This window comes from Epinephelus moara, chromosome 2, assembly GCF_006386435.1.
Source record: "Epinephelus moara isolate mb chromosome 2, YSFRI_EMoa_1.0, whole genome shotgun sequence".
Taxonomy (NCBI): Eukaryota; Metazoa; Chordata; class Actinopteri; order Perciformes; family Serranidae; genus Epinephelus; species Epinephelus moara.
Window position 1 is genome coordinate 1,202,643 of NC_065507.1, and position 26,377 is coordinate 1,229,019.

The 26,377-nt window shown below is 44.4% G+C and overlaps 2 protein-coding genes across 3 annotated transcripts in view; one reads left to right on the plus strand and one right to left on the minus strand.

Moving 5' to 3' along the window:
- Positions 1 to 26,377, plus strand: part of abcg1 (ATP-binding cassette, sub-family G (WHITE), member 1) — a 281,654-nt gene that overhangs the window by 50,942 nt on the left and 204,335 nt on the right. The gene's annotated exons all lie outside the window — the stretch shown is intronic.
- On the minus strand, positions 220 to 26,377 carry LOC126403085 (ATP-binding cassette sub-family G member 4-like). 2 transcript variants are annotated; one of them, XM_050065524.1, is made up of 15 exons: positions 26,245 to 26,377; positions 15,732 to 15,988; positions 9,816 to 9,933; positions 9,463 to 9,595; positions 9,210 to 9,260; positions 8,487 to 8,632; positions 5,955 to 6,078; positions 5,741 to 5,855; positions 5,507 to 5,649; positions 4,920 to 5,018; positions 4,643 to 4,811; positions 4,443 to 4,543; positions 4,005 to 4,163; positions 3,797 to 3,915; positions 220 to 3,425 (listed from the first exon to the last, which is right to left on the minus strand). In XM_050065524.1, the coding sequence occupies exons 2-15, from the start codon at positions 15,973 to 15,975 to the stop codon at positions 3,200 to 3,202; spliced, it is 1,947 nt and encodes a 648-aa protein (XP_049921481.1). In that variant the 5' UTR covers positions 15,976 to 15,988; positions 26,245 to 26,377; the 3' UTR covers positions 220 to 3,199. The 2 variants fall into 2 exon arrangements, with proteins under 2 accessions (XP_049921481.1, XP_049921474.1); XM_050065517.1 differs by lacking the exon at positions 26,245 to 26,377 and adding an exon at positions 26,028 to 26,230.

Here is a 26,377-nt window from a genome sequence, read left to right on the forward strand (position 1 = left end):
AGAGCGTCAGACTGAATTTACCAACGCACCATGTCAGGTCACTCACTCTCCGGGACCGCCAGTGTTACTTGAATAAGTAAACACTGACCAACGGGACCAGACTGGCCGACCCGTATGCTCTCAACTTATCAATATAATCAATAATAATATATATAAATAATGAACATAAATTTCAGGCTTAAAATAATAATATATATAAATAATGAACATAAATTTCAGGCTTAAAATAACTTTTGATTAAACCCCACCCACTCATGGCATAAACTCCGCCCATTTCAAGTACAGACAGAGATGATGTACTCACTCATCCCTGGTACACACCACACACATGATGTTAACCATGAACAGCCTGTTAACTTTAAATCTTCTTCTCTTAAACCATCTCATCCAACATCACATACGTGATTTTTTGTCAGTGGGTTTGAGTTAAATATTAGCTTAAAATTAGATTTGTTCCCCTTCATGTCCCGTCCTGGGCTCCATGTTTTGGACCTCTCTTTACCGTAGGACATGTCACAGACTCTTCCTCCATGACTCCTCTTTTTGGCTGAGAATAAAATGACATAACTGTTACAGCATGTGTGATACGTCAGCGTCAGTGTTCCCCCTCATGTCCCCTCCTGGGCTCTGCTTTCGTGTCACGTGCAGTCCAGATGCATTTTCTAAAACATGCTATTCAAATAAAACATGAAACTTCAGATAGCACCAAACATGACTGCATGAGCATGTTGTGTCCATGTGACATGACAGGCTGCAGTGTGGACACAGAATAATAACGATACAGTAATTCATCTTTTTGGCTTAAATACATCTACATAACTGTGAATGAAGATAATACAGTACAGTATAAAGTGATTAAGGCTGAACAACTCTTTAAGATTTCAGATTACATCATCGAGGTACAAAAAATATTAATTTTTGGTCGACAATCATGATAAAGCTTAATTAACAACTATCAACATGTTAAAAACAATCTAGCTCCAACAATGATTTTATTTTCATACACAGGAAATAAATGTGGGACTCCAAACTGTCAACTTCTGTCATACGACAACAAGAATATAGAGCAGAGACGAGCTCAAGCACACTGCTGTCTTCCAGTGTTCACTGTTCCAGGAACATTACACGACAGTGGCTGCAAAGGTTTGGGCCCCGCTGGACTTTAACTTTAATTTACTGTGAGTAGTTCAGTGAGAAGACGATGGACTGATCTCCAGAGGGCATGAAGCTGGAGATGAAACATTTCTTCAATATTTTAAGCAACATTACTTTTTTCTGAATTTGCCTGAAGCAAAACTTTGGGCCCCCTGCATGGTCAGTGCTCAGTAGCGCCCCCTTTGGCAGGTACCACAGCTTCTAAACACTTTGTGTATCCAGCTCAGAGTCTTTCAGTTCTTGTTTGGAGGATTTTCACCCGTTCTCCCTGCAAAAGGCTTCTAGCTCTGTGAGATTCTTGGGCCGTCTTCATGCTCTGCTCTTTGAGCTCTATCCACAGATGTTTAATGATGTTTAGGTCGGGGGACTGTGAGGGGCGTGGCCAAACCTTCAGCTGGCTCCTCTTGAGGTCGTCCATTGTGGATCTGGAGGTGTGTTTAGGATCATTGTCCTGTTGTAGAAGCCATCCTCTCTTCATCTGCAGCTTTTTTACAGATGCTGTGATGTCTGGAATTTAACTGAATCCATTCTTCCCTCTACCTGTGAAATGTTCCCCGTGCCACTGGCTGCAACACAAGCCCAAAGCATCATCCATCCACCCCCGTGTTTAACAGTTTGTTCTCCAAACATACCTTTGCTCATTGTGTCCAGAAAGTTCTGTTTTACCTTCATCAGTCCACAGGACTTGTTTCCAAAAAGCATCAGGCTTGTTCAGATGTTCCTTTGCAAACTTGTGAGGCTGAATGTTGTGGTGAGGACACAGGAAAGGTTTTCTTCTGATGACTCTTCCATGAAGCTCATATTTGTCCAGGTGTGTCTGCACAGTAGAACAGTGCACCACCACTCCAGAGTCTGAGAAATCTTCCTGCAGGTCTTTTGCAGTCAAACAGAGGTTTGATTTGCCTTTCTAACAATCCTACGAGCAGCTCTCTCAGAGAGTTTTCAGCTTGACCTCCACAGTTCCTGTTAACTGCCATTTCTTACTGACATGACCAACTGAGGAAACAGCTCCCTGAAAACACTTTGCTATCTTCTTCTAGTCTTCATCAGGTCTTTTAGTTTTCAGAGTGCTAGGCAGCTGTTTAGAGGAGCCCATGGCTGCTGACTGTTGGGACAAGCTTTCAGGAGTCAGAGTATTTATAAAGCTTTGAAATGAGCATCACCTGGCCTTTGCTAACGATGACTGTGAACAAGCCAGAGCCCTGACAAGCTCATTAAGCTCTGAGACCCTGGGAAAAGCTGTCTGAGAGCTCAGATGTCTTGGCGTGCCCAAACTTTTGCATGGTGCTCCTTTCATTTTTTTCACTCTAAAATTGTACAAAACAAAAAGAAAACACTGACCCTGCATACAATGTTGAAACGTTTCCTCTTTAACTTCCTGTCTTTCAGAGATCAGTTCATCTTCTACTCACTTAACTATTCACAGTAAACTAAATTGTGACCAGGGGAGCCCAAACCTTTGCAGCCACGGTATACTGCAGTGAAAGCATTTGTTCTCAGGGTTTAGGATCAACAGAGTGATGCAAACACTCTGTTTGTATTTGCTTCTCTCAAAGGGGGCAGGTTTTTTGGACCAAAAATCCAAACACTCCCGCGCTGACAGACAGAATGGCAGCACACAGTGTTGAACAAACATCATGTCCCCGCCAATAAGTGCTGATGTATCACATCTACCTTGTTCTCAAAACATTTCTGCCTTGCAGGAATATCAGACGTACAGGATAAGCTGCTGAATGTGGCTCAGTCTCTTCGCCCTCTTCACTGCTGACCTGGCTTCGTGCACAGGAGTTAAGTCCTGATGTCCGAGGTAAAACAGGTATATGTGGATTTATAGGATGACTCTTCCCTGCTCTGCGTCATCAGTCACTGCACAGCTGGCAGTCGAACAGATCAGAATTTATGTTCTGTCCTTTTAGCAGCAACGCGTACAATGAAATAAAACAAATTCCCGCATGAGAGGTTGTTGTCTGTGCACAGAAAGGAGACCAGGTCTGGGATGATGTCAGGGAGGGCCTTGAGATTTGGACGGTGAGCCAAGCAAAACCTATCGCTCAGACTTGACCTTGTAGCGAAGGACAAGGTAGGTGGCCAGCCGTAGGATGATGAAGAAAATGCCCAGGACGATAAAATCTAAGTAGAGCTTTGCATCCTCAACATCCAGTAACTGCAGAACCTCTTCAGGCTTTTGGAACTTACACACCTTCCCCGGACACTCCAGCTCTGAGCGGTTCATCCCGTAGATGGACAGGATCACCCCTTCAAAGCCATACCTGTGGGAGAGACACAAATACTCATGTCTTGATTCTGAGTCAGAATGGCTATAAGTTTAAACAAAACTGCAAATTCTTCAACTCTACTAGAGTCATCTGTCGGCTACAATGTCCACAGTGTGTCCACAAAATGACCCAAGCGACTGGGACACTTTCAGTATCTGCCCAAAAACTTAAGTGCCACATGTGCCACAGGAAACTGGCATGGACCTGGGAGTGAGGCCGAGTTATCTCCAGTGATGCAGCTGTGTTCAGAGATCTAAAATAACGACTTAGTGAGAGTGTGAAATGTTTCTGTGGCCACACCAGCTGACCAACATCTGGATCCCTACGTCCAAACGCTAACAACACCTCCTGACTGTGGTACACACCTTACGTACGACACATAGGAGCTCCACTGCAGATACTTGGGGATGGTGTCAAAGTTCACAAAGAATCCAGAGAACAGCAGCACTGGGATGGCTGTGACAGGACCAACAAACGTGGCGACCTGTGTCAGGATGCAGGGGACACGTTTCTGTCTCATATGTACAACATGAACCGTGATATCTGATATCCAATGATGCAAACATGCAGTACCTGTAGTGAGGTGGAGGCAGCCCCGACCAGGAGGCCTAGGGACTGGGCTACCAGGGCAGTGCAGGTGGACAGGGCTATGAAGAGCAGGTAGCGGGTGGCTTCAGGAGGCTGCTCTGTCATCCAGTACACGATGCTGCAGTACATGATGGGGCAGATCACCTGGAATAACGACTTCATTAACCTTTGCTTCGTTAAGAGTTCACCCTAAAATAATACTTTGGCCTGGATCTTCCATCTCAGCCCAATCACAAACAACACTGTATGTATTTAAAATGTATGAAGGAGTAACTGTTTTTCTCCTAAAATGTAATCTTCCAATTTATAACTTTACAACCAGGCAGTACCATCAAGCACCACTAGAGTGCAGCATTGTACTGTGTAGTTGTGTTGAGCTGTGTGAAACACGTCTGCCCCACCAGCCCGACACTGCCAGCTCACCTGGAAGGGGATATCAGCCATGGTCTTGGCCAGGTAGTACGCCTTCAGACTGTACCAGTAGTTCAGATGCTCCCTGAGGAACACAGACATCTCCAGAGGAACTAACAGAGGGCACAAAGACATTCACACACATCTGTCACTTCACAACATATTGACCTTGCTGTCCTTGTGCATTGTGAACGTTCCCCGGTCAGACTCACAGGTTAACACGGTCGGCATGAGCGCTCCAAACATGAGGAAGAGCATGGAGAAGAACAGGAAGCCGGTGTTGTTGAAGACCTTGCTGGCGTCATTGCCGATGTTCAGATAGAGCAAACCTATCAACACACCGATAGCGATGTGGGATATCAGTCTGAGGTGGGTCAACACCTGAGGACACAACAGGAGCAGGACAAAGTGTTGTAGGTAACTTTATTTTGAGGTATAGAACGGGACTTTTTCATGCACAGCTGAAATATCTGTATTTAATGTTCTCACCTGGTCTCGACATATAGTGATGAAGGTTCTCTTGAAGAGGATACAGAACTGTGTTAGCGTGCTTGTGGCAAAAGTATGGCTCTCTATGTGTCCAGTGTCCTGAGGAAAAAGGAGCATTTAAATATGTGTCCATGATTATAACCCACATCATGACAGTGCAGCACAACACAACGTCCTGCTGTCAGCGCCACGTTAACAGACTAAAAGAGATTGTTGACAACATTGTGCATAAAGATGACACGGAGTCTGTGTTCGTCCAGATCGTAATACATGTTTGATCGTGTTATGCACAGTTTATAATAACGGTTAATACAGTGAGAATATATAGAAACAGGACATCGAGTTGGTAGTTGACCATACGGGATGTAATTTTGGAAGGACTTGGCCTGCCATTTTCTTTTTCTTTTTTTGTACAGTGGCGTGCAAAGGTTTGGGCACCCCTGGTCAAAAATTTGTTTACTGTGAGTAGTTAAGTCAGTAGAAGAGTATGGTCAGTAATTGCTTAAAATATTGTCTTTAACTTTTTGCCTTTTGGAGATCAGTTCATCTTCTTCTTAAGTGCTGTATGAATAAAGTTTTTTACGCACCATGGGGAACTTTGCTGCACAGACCGCCTGCCCGTTGGTATCACACTGGTTCTTCTTCTCCTCTAACGCACACATTCCTCCTTGGACGGCTTCAAACAGCACCGGGTTCAAGTCTCCATACTCTCCTGATGCCACTTCGATGACTGAAGGAAACATCAGAGAACAGAGACACAGATCATGAAGGAATCAGAAATCATTCTCACAAATCTATGAATGAATGAGGAGCGGACATACTGAAGTCTGCAGGGTTGTGGTAGGTGGGACAGTGAAGGCCCAGAGTCTTCAGATAGGGGATGAGGTAATGGACTGTGCCTTTGTAGATGCACTGTCCCTGACTGAGAATGTAAAGCTGCGGAGGAACAAAAGAATTTAAGGGCAAAACATTTCCAACTGAAAGAGTCTGTGCCAACTTCCATCCACTCAGCTCCTCATCTCCTGACAGACTTACCTTGTCAAACATCTCAAACAGTTTGGCACTCGGCTGGTGGATGGTGCAGATGATGGTCCGTCCTCCCAGTGCCAGAGAGCGCATTAGTGAGACCACCTGGTAGCACGACGCGCTGTCTAGGCCACTGAACAGAGACAGGCACATACAGGGTGCTATTGTCATTGTGTTTACAGGACACAACAAAATGTGGAGTGCCACTCCTGGTTGGTGCGTAAGAGTTAATATTACATACAACATTACAAACACTGAACACACTGCACATTATATAAATGAGGTAGCTATGCAGTGCCAGAGTCAGCAAATCGCCCAGTCCGCTGTCGTTATTGAGATGTAGAAATAAAAACGGTGAGAGTGTTGTTGTTGAGAGACTATGACTGTTCATGTCGTGTGTTGATTAAGACTGTGAATGACTTAAGGAAAGAAGCTGCTCATGAGTCTGGTGGTCGGAGTGTTTAATGACGTTTTGTCACTTCAATAATTTCCTGCAATTTGGAGGACGTTGTGCCAAATTGCCAATTGCTAATTTAAAAAAAAAACAGAAAAGAAATCAAACCCATTTGCTCAGGGATCAAAGGTTTAAATACTTGTAAAAGGTGTCTGAAAGCAGGACAAGGAAAGTGATGTCACTCCAAGTTTCAAAGGGTTAAGGTGTGTCCAACTCCAGAAACGGTGCACCAGGGCCTACAGTGGTATTTTTGCTTATTCTGACGTCATTTCTTGGAACATCTTCAAATGCTTCATTTCTCTGAAATCTCTTCCACCTGAGCTTAAAGGCTATGTGAGTCAATGAACCAGAATAATTGACAAAAGTGTTTAAATTGTGTTGTCAAAAAAAGGGCATGTTTTTTCAACAGCTTTTACAAAATTAAAACACAAAACATACCGATATGGAAATGTTTAGATGTAGACACAAAACAAAATATTTATTAAAATTCCATAAGTTATTTGAAATGTGCACTTCGGCCGTTGCTGGCTGCAGGGCTCTGGCTCGATACTGGACCAGTTTCAAAGATTGTTGTTCCCATTAGTCGCTTAGAAGTAAAAATACCTGAGTTAATTAACTACAGAAAACCTGTGACGATACAGTGAGGGTGGTGGATATCTTGTTGAGGATTACTTCAGTCATTATCAGGGTTTCATCAGAGAACTCTCTCAGGATTGTTTTATCCATCCTTCTCCGCAAAGGTTCATTTGTCAGAGACTGAGGGTCCCAGAGCGTCCAACAGCTCACACCTGCCAGATGGCACCACTGTAATTAAAAGTTTAAATGTTCGGGATTCAAGAGTCGATCCAACACCATATGTCCAGCTGTCACAAGACTCATTTTAAATACGCAGCCAGATGTGCTGTCTGGACCAACTGAAACTGCATTTGGTTTGCCAAGAGATGTTTGCTTTTCTACAAACCACATCTATGAACTGTAGACCTTTTTCTAAGTTTCCTTTTACATCCAAGATTTTTTGTATTGATATTTGACAAATACCAATGTGACTTCCATCAGCTGGCTCTGCTGAGGGTCACAAACGATATGCTAATGCAGACCAAGGTGAAATTGCCAATTTAGTTCTCTTAGATTTGTCCACGGCCTTTGACACGACTGATCACGCTATTCTGATTGATCAGCTGAAAAAATGGGTTGGGGTAACTGGTGTAGCACTTAGCTGGTTTTCTTCTTATTCGTCCAACGGGACGTTCCTCCTGGTGTCTGCTGATGACAAGGTATCCACCTGTGCTCTTTGAACCTGTGGGGTGCCTCAGGGGTCAGTTGTTGGGCCCATTTTATTTTCATGACATATGCTCTGCTTAAGGCACTTAATCTGTCTATTTGGTAGTATGTTATACTATTGTTACGCTGATGATACACACCTTTACCTTTCTGTTAAGCCCGCTGACCTCTCACATCTACCTATTCTGTACAAGTGTCTAGACGACATCAGTAACTGTATGTGTCAATATAATCTTTAATTAAATTCCAGTAAAACCAAAGTTCTGGTTTGCGCCCCAGATCAGGACTCTAATAACATCGTCTAACACCTTGGGTCATCGGCCACAGATAGATAATATTTTGCTAAACAGTCAATTTTGACTCTCAGCAGAAATTCAATAAACACGTCAAGTCAGTCCTGCTACTTTCACCTCAGATACTTAAACTGTTATCCACCTGCATAAGCTGAAAACACACCGGTGCCACCGTGGCATAGCACGTCATGTTTGACAGGTGCGAAAAAAGACAACAATTGAATTCAAATTTTCAGTCCTGATGTTCACATGGACAGTTTGTGGATAAACTAACGAACTTGCACCCCAATAAAACAAGTAGAAAAACACATCAGAAGTTTGTATTGTATTTCAGTCCCAGCTGGGACACAGTTACACAGAAGCAGCCCATTGACTTGCTATGGCGAGGGTCAAAGCCTTTCCATTAATGCTTATCTATCTTAAGGAAGTGCGTTACAAACACTTAAAATGGAATAAATACTTTTAAAGCTGACATTCAACCATCATCAGCTCATCGGCATCTGCGTGTCTCACCTGGTGGGCTCATCAAAGAACATGACTGGAGGATTGTTGACCAGTTCGAGGGCGATGGCCAGCCGTTTACACTGACCACCGGACAGTGAGCTGGTACGAGTGTGAGCACAGTCGAGGAGCCCTAACGCAGTCAAAATCTCATTCACCTGAACAGAGAAAGTGAAACAGAGGAGGAGATTTATAACCAGTCCTGGCCTTGTTTTTGTTCCTTTAAACCAGTCACAATCATGTACAGTGGTGCTAAGCACAGGATGCAGCGACGGTGCTCAGTGTGAGAGGAACCTTACTTGTAACGTTAAACTACTTCAGTCAGTGTTTTTACCAGTTTAAATCACTGGTTCTGTTTGTGTCTGAGAGGAAGAGACCTGTGTGGATCATTCAGCTCCTGAACTATGAACACTGAAGGAATTCTAACCAGGAGAAGTTTCAGCTGGTTGTAATCTGTAGTCCTCACTGACAGACGCCTCCAAATCCGACTAACTCGAACACACTTCACCTTTAAGTGTGGTGACAGCTCTGGTTTGCATGTCAGCGTGCACAGATAACATTTCCTATCAGCTATTTATTTTATTATTTATTTCATGTCTCCATATTAACTGTGATCAGCTGGTGAGGTTTAGATATGACTTGTGTGTTTCAGGCCAGGCTTCAGTATATTTAAGAGGACGTATTATTGTTGACACATTTTTCTGTGTGTGTTAAAATAGTAGATGTTCATCTCACCAGTTCTTTCTTCACGTCCATAGTTTCACTCAGCTTTAAGTTGGCTGAAACCTGCAGCAGAGAGTGAACACGTGTCATAACCATGTAATGCAGCAGATATTTAACAGCAGCACAGCTCTGTGTCAGTCTCAGAGGCCGATCCCTGCAGCACGCAGAAGTATTATCATTGTCACCACAGAGTTTTGAAATAAAAGCACACTTTTGACTTCAGATTTTCCTGGCTGTGCTACGAGCACTGTCAGTAACAGCTCACCATCATGGCCTCTCGTGCAGTGAGGTGTGGCAGTAGCATGTCTTCCTGCATGATGTAGCAGGACATTTTCCTGAACGTCCTCAGGTCCCTGGGTTTCCCATTTACCAGGATCTGACCCTTCATCCCTGTTTCCCTGGGCGGGGGGAGAACACACACAGTTATGTAAAGCCTTGATCTCTATATTGCAGTGTGCCATAAATGCCTGTGATGAAACTAATTTCTCTAACTGTGCTGTGTTTGGTTGTTTGTCCATAAAAAGCTTTTCTTGATAAATCTGAACTTTGTCTCATAAAACTGAGGATGAAATTTTAAACCTTTTCCTTAAGCTGTAAAGCAAAAGGGAATTTTCTCACCTGTATCCAGCCAGGATGTTCATTAAGGTGGACTTCCCAGCCCCTGAGGGCCCCATAATTCCTATCAGCTCCCGACTGCAGAACCTTCCAGAAAGGCACTTCAGTAAGGCTTTGAAACCTGGGAACAACAAAGGAGGCACGGGCCGTTTCAGCATGTCTGTCTCTATCTTTATTTGTATCTATTTCATATGATGCAAGGTCACAGTGACACTGACCTTTGACCACCAAATTCTGATTAGTTCATCCTTAGGCCAAAGTGGATGTTTGTGCCAAATTCAAAAAAATCTCCAAAGGTATTCTTGAGATATCACTTCTACAAGAATGAGACAAATGCAAGGTCACAGTGACCTTAAACTTTGACCTTTGATGACCAAATTCTGATTAGTTTGTCCTTATCTCAAAGTGGATGTTTGTGCCAAATTAGGAAAAAAAATCCCTTGAAGTGTTCTTGAAATATCAAGTTCACAAGATTGCAACACACGAGGTCACAGTGACCTAAAACTTAAGTTAAGAATGAACTAACCAGAACTTTGTAGTCAAAGGTCAATGTGGATGCTTGCAAGGTCACAGTGACCTTTACCTTGGACCACTGACCACCAATTCTGATTAGTTCATGCTAAACTCAAAGTGGATGTTTGTGCCAAATTCAAGGAATTCTTGGGATATCACGTTTATGAGAATGAGACGGATGCAAGGTCACAGAAACCTTAACCTTTGACCACCAAATTCTAATCAGCTCATCGTTGAGTCCAAGTGGATGTTTGCGCCAAATTTGAGAAAAAAAATAATAAATCCCTCAAGGTGTTGAGATATGACGTTTACATGAATGCAACACACGAGGTCATAGTGACCTGAAAATACTAACCGTTGACAACCAAATTCTGATTAGTTCATTCTTAAGTCAAAGTGGATGTTTGTGCCAAATTCAAGGAAATCTCAAAAGGTGTTCTTGAGATATCATGTTCATGAGAATGGGAAAGGCGTACAAAAGACAACCAGGAAACATAATGCCTACAGCCGGGCTATTGGTGCAGAGGCGTAAAAAAATATGTATAAACCTAATTTATTTAGTGCTTCTAAAAACAAACGGGTCAAATACACAGATGTGACCACTGAGGAAATAAAATGTATATTTAACACGACAACTACATCTGAGTCGAGCCCCTCCCTCTCCAACGTCCCCTGTCAGAGCCACCACAGTTCAGCACAAGCCGAGCGCCCTGCAGAGCAGCGTCACGTCGCGTCTCCCTGACCTGCTCATGGACAGACAGGTAGTGATGGTGTTTGCCCTCAGCCGCAGAAGCAGACGTTGAATTGCTTTCCATGTGTCTTAATAAACCAAACCTCAGCATGAAACGGTTTTACATCTGTTTTACATGTCTTTAACATCTCTTTATTCAGAGAACAGAGTTTTCTAATGTTGTGAAAAGATTTGTTTATTGTGATGTTATTTACTTTATAGATCACTAAACCTCTTGGCAGGGCGTGTTTTGAAAGTGAACAAAAAAAAAATGTCAGCATGTAAAAACTTTTTGTGGAAGGGATGCCTTTTCTTTCACTTGAGCACCTGCCCTGCAAAAAGTCTGTGCACGGCACTGCTGGGTAACATGTATGTTAAATTTATCCAATGTCAAGTCTCTGATCGTGTGACGAGACGATATGTGCACGATAGCGTGCATGATCAGGCCTGTCATAGTAATGTGCACTGGGGCCAATCATAACCACCTTACACCACTGACCTGCTGCGTCATCCGGACACCCCCAAACACATGAGCACAAATTTACACCTCACGCTGTCAAAATCAACTTTATCGTTTCATGGTAGATCACATCTGCTCCTCTGAAAGCCCCTGACACGCCTGATTCCACTCAGTCAGACAAGACAAGCATCATTTCCTGACCCACAGCTTTAGCCTGAGTACGGCTCCTACACTGCACAGTATCAAATGCTGCACTTCAGTCTAACAGCATTAACCCTCAGCACTCACCTGCGTCATCTCTCAACAACACACTGCAACCTTTGAGAGGAGCCTCTGTGCTGTGCTGCAGGAAACACAACAACAACTACACTTTGTCTTGTTGGAACTAGAAGTCCAGGAGTTGGTCAAAGACGACCGTCCTACCTGTTCTGTCAAATTAAATGTCATTCTTAAAATAGGCCTCTAGGCGGTCACATCAAACACTCGATGCTGAAAGAGCCGATCCATCATCAGCAGGCAGCGCCCTTTGTCTTCAACCTCTGTCACTCTGCAGGGACGACATAACTTTCACCGACTGTGGTGGTCTGATTCTTCAAGTTAGAGTGAAGATACTGATATCATATGAAATAAGACGACCTGAGGAATGCACTGGTGCCAATCAGGAAGAGGATCCCTTGCCTCTCCGCTCACGATATGTGAATGAAAATGGGTTCAACTTCAGCCTGTTACATGCATTGTCTGTTTTCAACATACAAAACACACTCACATCTATGTTTTGGTTAACAGTCGACTCTTGTCTTAGATAATAAAACATAATTACTGAGTTTGTAGAGACCTGTAAGAGCTGCTCCACTTTATGAGAAAGAACATTTAAACATAATATTTGTCACATTTCCAAGAAATCATTGCACTGATGTTTTGTTCACGCTGCTCAGAGCGTCCAGACCTGCCTCCACAGCCACAGCTCTATTGTGAAACTCATTGGTGCTTCATTTACACACTGCGGTGACTGCTGTGGAGCTATTGAAGCTCATCAATCACAAGTGTTTACCTGCAGTTTCTGTCAAGGTTGAAAGGAATTATGTTTGCTGGCAAACACTCCTCCCATACCTTCACCTCCACTCCTTTCACCCTACCTCACTTCACCTCTCCCCCATTTATCCTACCTCACCTCACATAACTTCTTTTTCACCCCACCTCACTTTCACTTCACTTCCCCTGCTTCTCACTGTACCTCATTTCACTTCCTTTCATTTTCACCCAACCTCACTTTACGTTCACTCATTTTCACAATACACCATTTCATTCCCTCACTTTGACCCTACGTCACATCACTTCTCCCACTTTCACCCTACCTCACTTCACTTCCCCTCACTTTCACCCTACCCCACTTCACTTCCCCTCACTTTCACCCTACCTCACTTTACGTCCACTCATTTTCACCCTACCTCACTTCACTTCCCCTCACTTTCACCCTACCTCACTTCACTTCCCCTCACTTTCACCCTACCTCACTTCACTTTCCCTCACTTTCACCCCACCTCACTTTACGTCCACTCATTTTCACACTACATCATTTCATTCCCCTCCTTTGACCCTACGTCACATCACTTCTCCCATTTTCAACCTACCCCACTTCACTTCCCCTCACTTTCACTCTACTTCACTTCACTTCCCCTCACTTTCACCCTACCTCTCCTCTGTCCTCCGGCTCACCCACTCAGCTCCATTATTGATGACCTCATCATTCTCAGATGCTGCAGCACTTACAGGAAGCCTCGGAGGACGCACTCAGACACATGCAGACAGTACACACTTAACATCAGACTCATAGATAAAGTCCGGCTGGTTCACAGCGTCCAGCTCAGCGTCACAGATCTGCACTCAGGTCTCTACACAGGAGAAAAGACTTCACAGATGGAGGTGACTGGTTTGGCGAATGTGCGTCTGCTCAGTGTGCCCACCTTTGATAAAGAGTAGCACACAGCTGCGTCCCTGTCCTCTTCAAAGGGAGACATCAGACACAGACTCTCACATCGCAGATGAAACAGTCACAAGTAATGCCCAGTGACCTCCGTTTGTTTCCAGCACCACCACCATGAGCCCACCATGTGATCACCGGGACAAACTTTACATTTCAGGCCCTCTGGTGAAGCTCTAAACTCAAGATAATGCCGTGATGTTGATGTCATCGCTTAGCTTACAACAAACAAAAAACTGTGACCATGAATCTCTGCGAATTAAATATGATTCTGTCCATTCATCTAATATCCAACTCATCCCGAGTCATTGCATATCGCCGCTTTGTCTTTGGCCTTTCACATCTACATGTTGCACGCTAGGTCTCTATACTTGACGCTGTTGTAGGACTGGTCTGGGATGCCGCGACCAACGCCAGGACGTCAACCAAAGCATGTGTTAGGGTTAGAAAAAACGAGCAACCCTGTCTGTCCAGCTTCCTTACATTGTTACTGGCAGCATTTCAACCTCATATCAGACTGCCGCGACAGGTGCCCTCCAGCTGTGATATGAGGAAGAAAAAGAAGACGATATACTACTATACAGGCCTGAAGTACACACACATGCACACACATGACCTATACATGCATTAAATGGAGAGGTGTCAGAGTGAGGGGGCAGCCCATGGACAGGCACCCTGAGCAGGGGCACCTTGGCAGCGCCCAGGAGGCCAACTGTCACCTCACTAACCACCAGTCCACACTGCATACTTGGTCCAGATCGGTTGGACCAAGTATGCAGTTTCCAACCCAAGTCCCTATAGCCTGAGCTACTGCCACAGACTACAGGGACTGAAGCCTGGGTTCAAAAGGTCAATGACTTTGATCTGCATTGATGGAAATACACACAGTGGTAGCGTGTGAGTAGCTACTACATTTGTATATTGCTGTCCATGACTCCACTGTGCAGCGCCTATTGATCCTCTGTGTGCCATGGACACTGATGGATCCTGGTGAGGGCAGCGTGTCAAACACTGGGACACTGCAACCAACGCCAGGATGTCGACAAAAGCATGTGGTTAGGGTTAGATACAAACATCATGGTCTAGCTCTACACTCACATGGGAAGTGAACACCGGGCACCATCCCTCCCACCCACCCTATAGGGGCTTTACAGCTTTTCCCCTTGGTTTTGTGCGTTCACGTGAGGGGAAGTGGTGTCCCAATTCTCCATCAGGTTAGCTCTTTACCTGATGGAGAATTGGGACACCACTTCCCCTCACGTGAAGGGGAAGAAATGGAATTGGTCCTAGGTCTCTGAGGGCTTAGGGCTTGAGTCAACGAGTCTGTAAGGGATCCATTTGGGATTGGGGGATTATGTTCTTACCAGCCATGTTATGAACTGACACTGCCCGGTCGTGTATCATACAAAGCTACAGTGTTTGAGGACTTCAGAATGAGAACTGGCGGCCTGATCTCGTCTTCTGCTCAGCGGTGAAGGAGCTCCTGAACCTCATTGTGTCGTCTTGGAGTTAGCTGCTAACAGCTACTTTTTAAATCTCCCATGATGGGTTGCACACACAATGCGTCGTCAAAACGTCACACCTGTGCCACCCATGATCCGTCCTGTTGGCTGTCCTATTTATAAAGACAACATTCCACTGCATGCTTTAAAACCAGCCGCTGGCCATTTGACCAGCTGGGGGTCAGGTGACACCATCAGCCGGCTTGAGTCCAGCTCAGACCGGCCAGTTCACACCGCTGACACTTTTCTCTGCAACGTTCTAAAACATCTCGTTGTCGATCTCTGGTCTGAGCTGGGCTTTATATAAGGAACAATGAGGTGGTATAACAGCGCAATACTTCCGCCTTGAACAGGCAGTGTAAAAGCAGCTTTTGATGCTCAAAAGAGACAAACAGGAAGTAAAGGAAACACCTGAGTACATAAGTGGAGAACAGTACAGACTCTTCCATTCAGGGCCTGAAGACACAACTGAACACTTGTGAGAGATTTTAGAGCAATGTGCTGGAAGGTGCTCTGCATCAACATCATCAAAACGCCAAATGAAGTATCTTTGGGACAAATTCTGTTCATCAGTAGAGCTCCACAGAACTGGAGAATCTCAGAGAGCTTAGCGCTCGATCTTGTGTCTACATGAAGTCATCGTCCTTGTCTTGGTAACAGTTTGATGGTATGTGGTGCATTTCCACAGCCTACTTCCTCACTGCTTTACAAAGTAAAGAATAATATGTGCTACCTCTCCTCCTCCAGCACGGTCCCTCCTGGATGGTGTAGGAAAGGTCGCTGAACTCCAGGTCCACGGCTGAGCGTTTGGGTAGGTGGGAGAAACGCTGTGCCTCCGTGATCTGGTTCTCAACCTTCTTCAGGTGGGTCAACATGGACGCTTCCTGCTGCTGCTGAGGCTGGCCGCCTCCGTTACACACAATGGCCTCCTCCATGGGGATGCTCACAGAATCAGGTTCCAATGCCTTGTTGTCCATACCAGCTCTCTGTCTGTGGGAGGGGAGAGAGAAGAGAAAGGGATGGATGAAGGTAGTGAGGTAAGAAAGGTAAAAACAGAAGTTACTCTACATCACAATACATCACTACACTGAAGCTGTCTCCAGAGAAATGTAGCAGCTCAGCTATGACAAACTTGTGAAGCTACTTTTACTTTTTTCACTCTGTTTTCAAAATACACTTCTGTTTTTCTTCAACAACAAACGCACATGGCTGAGTTTAGGAAAATAGAACAGTGTTTGGCTTTACAATCTTACGTGCAGTGAACACGGACCTCCCTGGTAAAAGTTGGTGGTTGTTGGACCCGCCCTACTGGGACGTCCACTGCCTCAACTTTCATTGCCGTCCTGCTGCGTTTCCCCCTGACACCACCGGGAGCTGTTAAACAATAATGGTGAGCGACTGCGTATCACGACGGCTTTTTTGTGGGTGTCTGACGCCAGAAGTCACTCACCAGGCACCGATTTTTGATTACTTTGGAGTGAGACCTGGTTGGTTAACATAATCTATGACTACTGATGACTCATCAGGGTCTTGGAGAATGTTTCACTTAAATGCAGAAGATTTCCACCTCTGCTCCTTCAAACTCTGTCACCAGGGACAAATGGGCACCTGAAATCGGGGAGTTGGAGGGTAAAAAGACTTTAGCTTGGTCGATAAATAGGTGTTATCAAATAACTTATTTGACATTTGAATGGATATAAGACACTTCAGGATTCATCGTCATCAATGGAGAAGGATCCACTGGAAACCATCTGTAAAAGCACTAAGAGTGTAAAGAGTGTAAAGACCACGCCTCACCGAGCAGTTTCTCTCATTGCCCACACATCCCACGCAGCCCAAAGGTTATCTAAACTCCATTTAATATGTTTTCTCACAAACAGTTCAGCTCCTGAGCCTCAGCAGCACTCCACTGTCAACAGATACAGATCAGCCAGCACACAGAAGAAACTGCGCTGTTTCCTCTGAACGTCTGCAGAGTGCCGACACACAGACAGTGGCGAGTAACAGCACGTCTCAGCAGGCTGTGTGTGTGTGTGTGTGTGTGTGTGTGTGTGTAGGAGAGAGGACGACATGAGTCTGAGTACAAACCAGCTCGATATCACTTATGATGGAGACATCTGCCGTCAGGCCTCTGATGGGTGGGAACAAACCAACCATATGAGTTACAATCCAGTTAGCTGCTGTCTGAGTTACATCAACTGGAAAGTTTTTTTTGTCAGTATAGGAAGCTGTGTGATATTATAATATGAGACATACTTAATATTGTGGGTTTAAAATTTGGACAAAAATTACTGAGGTATTTTTCTCTTGTCTGTGTCTTGTGTTGACAGTCGGCTAAACCACTTAGAAAATGTTTGAACCAAAGAGTTTGACATGCTGCTAACCAGATTTAAACTTTCCTTTTCTGTATATTGTTTTATTAATTTACATAATTTTGATTATAACTGTTTTGAATGCACCTAAATGTTCAGCTGTTTGTCAAGTCTTTGTCACATTCTGACATATATACAATATATATACATAATACAGTAAAACTTCAGTTAAAAGCCTCGTCCCTATTAAACTCCATAGCCTGTTTTAGATAGGAGTTGTGCAAATTTGCAGGAAAGCCCAATCAGTCTTCTTTCAGCATTGGCAGTATAAAAACAAAAAATTTCGGGGCAATGGGGGGCGTGAGCAAGTAACAAAACGTGTAGCTCAGCATGTGACGTAAACAGTGACGTGGGAGGGAAGCCGCGGCTGGTCAGTCCTTCGATGATTCTCTCAAGTCGGCTCGTTCTTCACCGTCCCCGTCATCTGACGGTTAATGGCCTCTTCGTTTGCGAGGACAAGGAGGGCGCGCAATTTCTTGTCTCCCCAGTTGCTCATCTTTACAGTGTCTGTCAGGTTTGTGTTTCCCTCTTGCTACTAGCTGCTCGCTAATTCCTGCTATCAGCTGTTTCCTGTTTATCCACCGCCAGTGGCTCGCACGTGCGGCGTCATCAACAGCTCCTCCCACAAGTCATCAACAGCTTCTCCCATAAGTCATCAACAGCTCCTCCCACAAGTCATCAACAGCCCCTCCCACAAGTCATCAACAGCTCCTCCCACAAGTCATCAACAGCTCCTCCCGTTGCAGAAGGCCGCCTCGGTCTGTTTACACTAAAAGGGTTCCACCAATATGACTACCCTACGAGGCGGAAAATTGGGCACCTTGGATCAACTCGCCAATCCGGCTTTGTGTGTCTAAACGCTTGCAGCTTGCCGGCAAAACAGCACAACATTCACCGAAAATCTGGCAGTGTAAAAGGGGCTATAGTCCCCTTTACCAGCCCGCTGTGGCTACACACTTTGACAATTAAAGGCCTGTCTCTATTAGAGGCCTGGGGCCTCATTTATAAAGCTTGCTTACACACAAAACGGGGCTTGAAAGTGGCGTACGCCACTTACCGCGCAAAGGTTGTGATTTATAAAAATAAACTTGGCGGGAGAATGTGCGCACCTGTAAGCAAACTCTGAGTCATGCGTGCGCACATTTTGGAGACACTGGGAAGTGGCCACGCAGACTGCGAGGTGGAGAAGTGGAGTCAGATTTTTATTGATGTCTCACACAAATTTAAGGTCACGCTATATCCACCTTAGATCCACATTATCATTGAAATTAAATCCAGCAGCCTTATTTTGCGCTTGGAGTGAGTGATAATTGTTTCATAAAAACGTTGTAAAATCCAACTCAAATCCTGAATTGAAATTCTTTCTAAATACGTATTTAATCCGCACTGCCTCTAACATCTCATTGTCCACTCTGTGAGCGCAGGAGGGGGAGAGGACGGCGCGACTGCATGGAATATATTTATTTATTTAGCTAAATATTTCCAGTGCATTTATCATGTCTCGAAATACAGCCATTAAGCACAACCGTTACACTCATTTCATCAGCCCTACTTAGACATGTGCTGTTCATGACAAAACCGGCATGAAGAAACGTGTTCGCCTGTTACACTTTCATCTTTGAATTGTATTTCAAATTACACGTTGTATTCTGGGACAGGGATACCACTGGTGCATGCTGTAATTCAGGCCGGGTGTCTGATCAGACTGATTGCCATAAACATATAAATACTGCGGTGACCCTCGTGCGTAATTGCGCAAGATGGCACTGTCGGTGCAGTCCCACAGACACAGCTGACAGCATCAGCAGCGTTGATGTGTTGCCACTTTTTTTGCTTTATTAGTGATCCTGCTGCTGTGGCCACCAAACAAAATCTTTCTTCAGTCCTCCACCTCCCGTTAAAGGGTCTCGAGCTCAGTCTCGGAGAAATTCCGTCGTTAAAGGGTCTCGAGCTCAGTCTCGGAGAAATTCCGTTTTTAGGTTCGTTTCTCACACCTGTCGCCGTGACTCACAACGAGAGAACACTCGCATGCCGGCTTATTTATATGCAGATCGCATTCATGAGGTGATTTGCATGACCATTAATGGTTGAACTAGGGCGTGTAGAGGGCGGAATATGAGGCGGATCTGGGTGCGCATAACTCCAGGAGGTCTGTGATTTATAAAGAGAACATTGCGTGCAAGAGTGCGTGTGCACGGTTCTATAAATCAGATTATTTTTTGGCGCACGCCATTTTCAGCTTTTGGGCGCACGTCAACTTTTAGTATGAATCCTAAGCACTCTTTTATAAATGAGACCTGGTCTGGTTGCCAAGCAGTTCATTTTTATATAAGTTCTTTGGATGTATAAAACAGGTTGTTAGTTACCCACTGGAGCTAATGTTCGTTAGCTTAGATCACACATACAGATGTAAATGTTCAATGTTAGCTTAATTATATTCTCCACAATTTAATTGTTCATTTCATTTTACTGAAACCATGAGCACCAGTCACTGATCGAGGGCCAAGTTACGAGGACTTCAGAGTGAGACCAGGAAGCATTTTACGGGGGTAATGATGCTCAAAAAAATGATCCACAGATTTACAGACATTTCTTTACCAATGTAAGTCTATGGGGAAAAAGTGTTTATGGGCCCAACGTTTGTGGTTGTAGCTTCTTCAGGTAGAGGACATTTGAATAAACTGAATATCTCTGGACTCGTTGACTGGGAAACAGATCACTTAATAATAAAATCAAAGTTGCAGACCTACTTCACTGTATGTGCACTGTTAATAAGGTTAATACCTCAGGAGACATCTATTGGCACCAGAGTTACCACATCCTGATCATTTCTGTGGCTTTCTACATATCTAGGTTTAACCAGGAATAAAGGTGCCGTGTGTCACCTGCTGACATACAGATTTTTTCTTCACTTTTTGTGGTCAAAATGTCTCTTTAGTTTCTGACCCCTGGTGGAGTCAGTCCAGCTTTGGGAGACTTTTGTAGATTTGGTGTTGAGGATTTGTTCACACATTTACTGAACTGCTGGTGATGGTTTGTTCTTAGTCCAGCTTCAGTGGAAAGGTCTATACGTTTCCTGGGAAAAGATAGCTTAGGTATAATCAACATCAGACAAAATCCACATCCATTGTCCTGGCAGGACTCTAAGAAGTAGAAATATGCAGCCTCCCCTGTGATCGCGAGGTGATTACTGATCATCGAAACAGAGATACGTCTAATCTACTTGCAGCACAGACCACTGTAAAATCGGTTCCCAAGTCTGAGGTGGTACAGTAATTTGTCCTTTTTGAGACAGAAGTCTCATTTAATCACTCATGGGGTTCTTAATCCCCTTGTGGATTAAAATCAACTTTCTTTTCTACCCTTGATCTGCTCAGAGCAGGGGGGGCCCGGCGTTAACAGCTTGGGAAAAAATCTGCAGACTCAGGTACACCACCAAGCACCAAGCCCAACTAATGTATGGGAATCGACTGCTCCTTCACTTGCCCTCCACATCACACCTCCACGTAGACACATTTCACTGACAGCAGGGAGAGACAGGCCAAAGAAAAGTCTTTTCTGGGTGTCAAATGGTCCTGATGAGAGGCAGGCAGGGAAACAGAGACATGTTTCGTATGCCAACATGTCACGAGTCAACCTGGAGAGGACGGGATGGAAGGTCCAACAAGGGGAGAGGAGAGAGGCAGAGAACTCAGTGACCTCAGAGCCTCAGATTATCTACTGTACCACTGTTACTTTTGTATCTGACTCAAAGGCTTGATGCCCCAAATAGAGCCGGATTAAAGGCCAATTAGAGTCAAATAAAGTGTTCAGTTCCCCACAGCTAAATGGAGACATCAAAGTAATCATGCTAACTGCCTGCTCCAACTGGAATGAACTTTGGACAGACGTCTAATCTATAGATTTTTTCCAAAAATAAGACTAAAAGCCACATTTGGCTGATGCTCTCTGGTTTACAGCACGTAACAACACTATGAAATAAAATCAAACAGCCACCATCATTTAGATGCACCGCTGAGCCCTGGTCTAATGCTAACCGTATGTTACAGAGAGCCCAGCGCTCACATCGCCTCTGTCAAGGGCTAAGAAATAGTTTTGGGAAATCATTTGCTTCATTGAGTTAGATGAGAAGACTGATACCACTCTCAAGTAGGATACGAAATATGCCTTCAAATTGTCAAATACAGCCGTCGTTAAATACCAACGCTTTGTCAAAGTCACCTTTCATGTTGGTATGATACGCCGCCAGGTGGTGTCACTTTGTAACAGGGAACCTTTTGCGGGTTGGCACGAGCCTGTGTGATACGGAGATGAGTGGCATCAGTTCACAGCGTGGCTGGACGGCACCTGTCCCTGTGGTACGATACGTCACAAGACAGTGTTAGTTTTAAACACGGCCAGTAAAGACTTAATATAAGGAGCTGGAAAGTTCCTAGAAGGTGAGCCCGGTCTCACTCCGAAAGACGTGGAAATCGGCACTTGGGCAGTGACTTGCGGCGCCAGAAACCAATGAAAAAAAGCATCCTGGAAGAGGGATCCCTCCTCAGTTGCTCTTCCTGAGGTTTCTACCGTTTTTTTCCCCGTTAAAGGTTTTTTTGGGNGTGTGTGTGTTGGCTAAACGTAACCACGTGTGTGTGTTGGCTAAACGTAACGTTTGGGGTTTTTTTAATCAGATGGCTGTATTTTGTATTTATTTTACCACAGATTTGTAAAACATGGTTTCCAAACCCGCTCACACCACCTGACCAGGAAACGACGATAAAGATATACTTTAGTCTGTTGTCGTATACACACACTGAGCTACTGCCACCTCAAAGTATTACGTCACTGACATACTAATTACACAGCTGACATCATCCTCACTTTAAGGTTTAATTTTTACTTTATATATTTCAGTAAATTCCTAAAGTCACAAACAACATGGCCGATCTGCTCCGTCCTCACTCCTGAACAGAAATGAGAATGTACGTTCTGTGCTGGTTGAAGCTGGAGGTGATGAGTACCTGTAAACATGCTGAGATGACTCACAGGCTGCTGCCTAAACACTGTATGCGCTGCATGAATGAGTGCTGTTGTGTCAACTGAATGCTAACGTTGATTTAAAGCACCGGCTCGCACACAAGAGCAGGAAGTGTCTGCTGCAGCCTCTGACACATTCCTCCAGTGCCTATTTGGCTTATTGTGATGTCATTTCTTAGAGTTTCTTCAAATACATCATGTCTCTAAACTCTGTGCAACCTGAGCTAAAAGTTTCTGTGAGTCAATAAACCAGAGTAATCTGAAAAAGTATTGAAATTGTGCCATTTATAAAAAGTAATACAGAAATCATGTTTTACAAAATAAAAACACACAAAACATTTTGATCCAGAAACATAAAGAGAATATGTTGTAACACTCCATAAGTTATCTGAATCCTGTATATTATCTTATACAGGATCATGCAAACACAGATCTCCTACAGCCACTGCGGGGAAGTTCACGGGAGACTCTGGCATAATTTAATAATTTAAACAGGATCCTGCTACCATCTGCAGGAGGTCCTTAATTTTAAAGGGTTAACCTTCAGATATGATCTGACTGCTCTAACAGTGAACAGCAGCCTCCCTGACTGTTCTTACACAACAGGAGAGGGCTGAACATGAGGATGTTAAGACCCAGAGCAGTGGGTTAGCAGCCTGCTCTCCCATGACTTTGTAAGAATGAGAGTTAAGTCACTGAAAAAAAAAAAACTACAGGCTCATGAACATTCCCTGTAACAACTACAGCCCACAGAGGCTCTGTAAGCTGCGACAGCACTGACACGGGGGGGGGGCGACTTGATAATAATGTACTCTAGGAAACTGTCTCAGAGACTAAACTACAGAATTGTTGCGAATGTTGGGCCGTTTTGCCGGCAAGCTGCAAGCGTTTAGACACACAGAGCCGGATTGGCGAGTTGATCCGAGGTGCCCAATTTTCCGCCTCGTAGGGTAGACATATTGGAGGAACCCTTTTAGTTTAAACAGACCGAGGCGGCCTTCTGCAACGGGAGGGGCTGTTGATGACTTGTGGGAGGAGCTGTTGATGACGCCGCACGTGCGAGCCACTGGCGGTGGATAAACAGGAAACAGCTGATAGCAGGAATTAGCGAGCAGCTAGTAGCAAGAGGGAAACACAAACCTGACAGACACTGTAAAGATGAGCAACTGGGGAGACAAGGAATTGCGCGCCCTCCTTGTCCTCGCAAACGAAGAGGCCATTAACCGTCAGATGACGGGGACGGTGAAGAACGGGCCGACTTACGAGAGAATCGCCGAAGGACTGACCAGCCGCGGCTTCCCTCCCACGTCACTGTTTACGTCACACGCTGAGCTACACGTTTTGTTTAGACCTCTGCATGCCCCTGTAGACCTATGTAGGCTCATGTAGACCTCTGTAGACGTCTGTAGCTACACGTTTTGTTACTTGCTCACGCCCCCCATTGCCCCGAAAAAGGCACATTCTGTATAAACAAAATAAGGTAGGCGGCATTTTGCTGCACTCCCCGACTTTGTTTTTATACTGCCAATGCTGAAAAAAGACTGATTGGGCTTTCCTGCAAATTTGCACAACTCCTGTTTAAAAAGGACTACAGTCTCCATCCATGTCAGTGAAAACATGGATGCTTCACACACAGAAGATCTATACAATCAGCACAGTTTCAAAATTCAATTCAGTATCTGACCAAATGTCTCCCCTTCTGTTCCTGAGATATGACGTTAAAACATGATGATGTCACAGTCAAGCTGACCTTTGACCTTCATCCTGTTAGACATTTGTGTTGGATCACTACGGACGAGCAGTATGGAGATATTTTGTGGTTTCAATTATGTGTTTTTGGACGTTTGAATCTGGGGCGCCGTCAGCCTCCATTAGGTGGAGTTGTGTTGCTACCTCCTCTCCCCTTGGATCTCTGCAAGTGTTGTGATGTGATGTGTTCTAGATGACACTGATACCACTTTTCCACAGCCATGGGCTGGTTTGGTTTGGTTTGGTTTGGTTTGGGTCGTCAGCCCAGCACAGCAGGGGTTTGTGTCTCCATGACAACAGGTCTACCTGTTGAAGGTGTGACTTTAACTGATGACGTTTAAAAGCAGCGGGCTGATCCACGGCTAAAGTCCCTGTTATTGTTGCTGCAGGTGTTTTTCCACAGCAGGACAGGTAAAGGAAGTTCACCTGTTGGAGGTGAGCTGTTTGTCTGCAGCTCTTCGTCGTCATCATCATTATCATCATCATCTCACTGTTGCTGTTTCTGCTTTCACTCTTCCTCCCTGCCGTATTATCAGACTTGTCTTTATTGAAGAAAAGCTGCTGACACAGTTCTGCTAATTCAGAAATAACATATTTCACTTCCTGTAGATTCTTCACAATAAAAGTCCCCTGTTATTTTGTTATGTATAAACTTCTATTGTGAAGCAGCAAAATGAGAAAATGTTGAGTTTTTGAGCAGCAGCTTCACACAACAACACAACACGGCTGATAGTGAACATGAAACAGTGAAATAAAGCGGTATGTAAAGTACAAACAGGACGCAGGAGAGAAACTAAACTCCAAACCACAGAGATTCAGTTAGAAGCTACAGACACACTGAGAGCTGAACACAGAGACTTTTAAAGACACCTGTCTCTGTCTCACAACACACATGCTTGTTTAAGGGGGACGCGGCATGGCTTGACTCGGCGCAGCCAAAAGTGACAGTGGAAAAGGCCCATGTGAGCACGTCCTGAGTACGTGGGGACATTTTCTGTTCCCCAGCTGAGAACATGACGATATAAAGTCTCTCTCCATCACAGGTTTGAGCCTCTCTGGTTGCTGGCAGACACAGAGCAGCTCATGTTCGCACATACTGATCGAACTCTCCTCGGCCATGGAAACTGCATATTGGAGCTCTGAGGTCTGGTGGTGTTCCCCTTTAAAGGGCCATTAGTGTTAACTCGACAATGGACTTAGTGTAAAAAGGAAGGTGGGGGATATACTGAGTCCATGAGTCAAATATTATCAGCTGCAGATACAGATGTCAGAAGTAATTTAGTGGACAGTGGGTCAGTCGATCATTTCTGTCGGCCAAATTATTTCAAAGAAGTAAATTTACTGGACAGTTTATTTTAATGTGTAAACACAGCCTGATATCAGCCTATAGACTGACGCACAACTTAAACTAACTGAAGTGTAAATCATATTTTTAATTTACTAACAGGACTAGATTAACGTTCATCGTAGGCCCTGATGTTAAAACACATTTCAGGTGTATTCTAATGGACTTGTTCCCATGTTGGTGCTCTTTACTTGACTTTAACACGCTGCAGTTTAATGCAGGGTGTGTGACAGGGAGCTGTTTGTCCCCCTTTAATCTGAAACCTGACAGCAAATGATTTCTTTTAAAACATCGGCACAAGGCAGCGAGCAGCGACAGAAGAAATGACCCAAAGAACTGCAACAAATTAGTGAAAATAAAGTTAAAAACAAACAAAGACCAAAAAATGAACTGCTTAAAAATGATAGTAAATATGTGACATCATTTTAAAATGCAATAATAACAATAATTGTAAATGTAGTTTGTCCCAAACTTTTTTGATAATAATAATAATAAAAAAAATCTAAATCTATAAATTGTTTTCAGTTGGTGTGACATTTCTCACCAAGTTGCTCGTTGCCTTCTCCCCATGTGTCTGCGTCTGAAGCAGCTCAGGTAAAGTGATGTCGCTGCAGGTCTCAAAGGGTTAAAGGACTGCGTTCAGCCACAGAGCAGCCTGAGTGTGAGTGGGCCACAGCAGCCACAGATGAGTCATGATCAGAAAGTAACAGCTGTCAGATAAATAGAGGAGCAGAGGAGCAGAGGAGGAGTGAGGAGCTTACTCTGACTGCTGCTGTCTGACCAAGTGTGTTTGTCCTCCGCGCTGTGTGTCAGGATGATGTGATCCTCCTCCAGCTGCTGCATTCAAGATCAACCGCTGTCTGCTCCGGTCTGCCGCATCTACAGCATCGCTGC

Bases quoted from the DNA above. Each gene is read 5' to 3' on its own strand.
- LOC126403085 (XM_050065524.1), bottom strand. From the start codon at position 15,975: ATGGACAACAAGGCATTGGAACCTGATTCTGTGAGCATCCCCATGGAG. The intron at 6,079-8,486 runs GTGAGACACGCA...GTCTCTGTTCAG, and splicing joins TTCTTTGATGAGCCCACCAG to TGGCCTAGACAGCGCGTCGT. The intron at 5,650-5,740 runs GTATGTCCGCTC...TGTTTCCTTCAG, and splicing joins CCACAACCCTGCAGACTTCA to TCATCGAAGTGGCATCAGGA.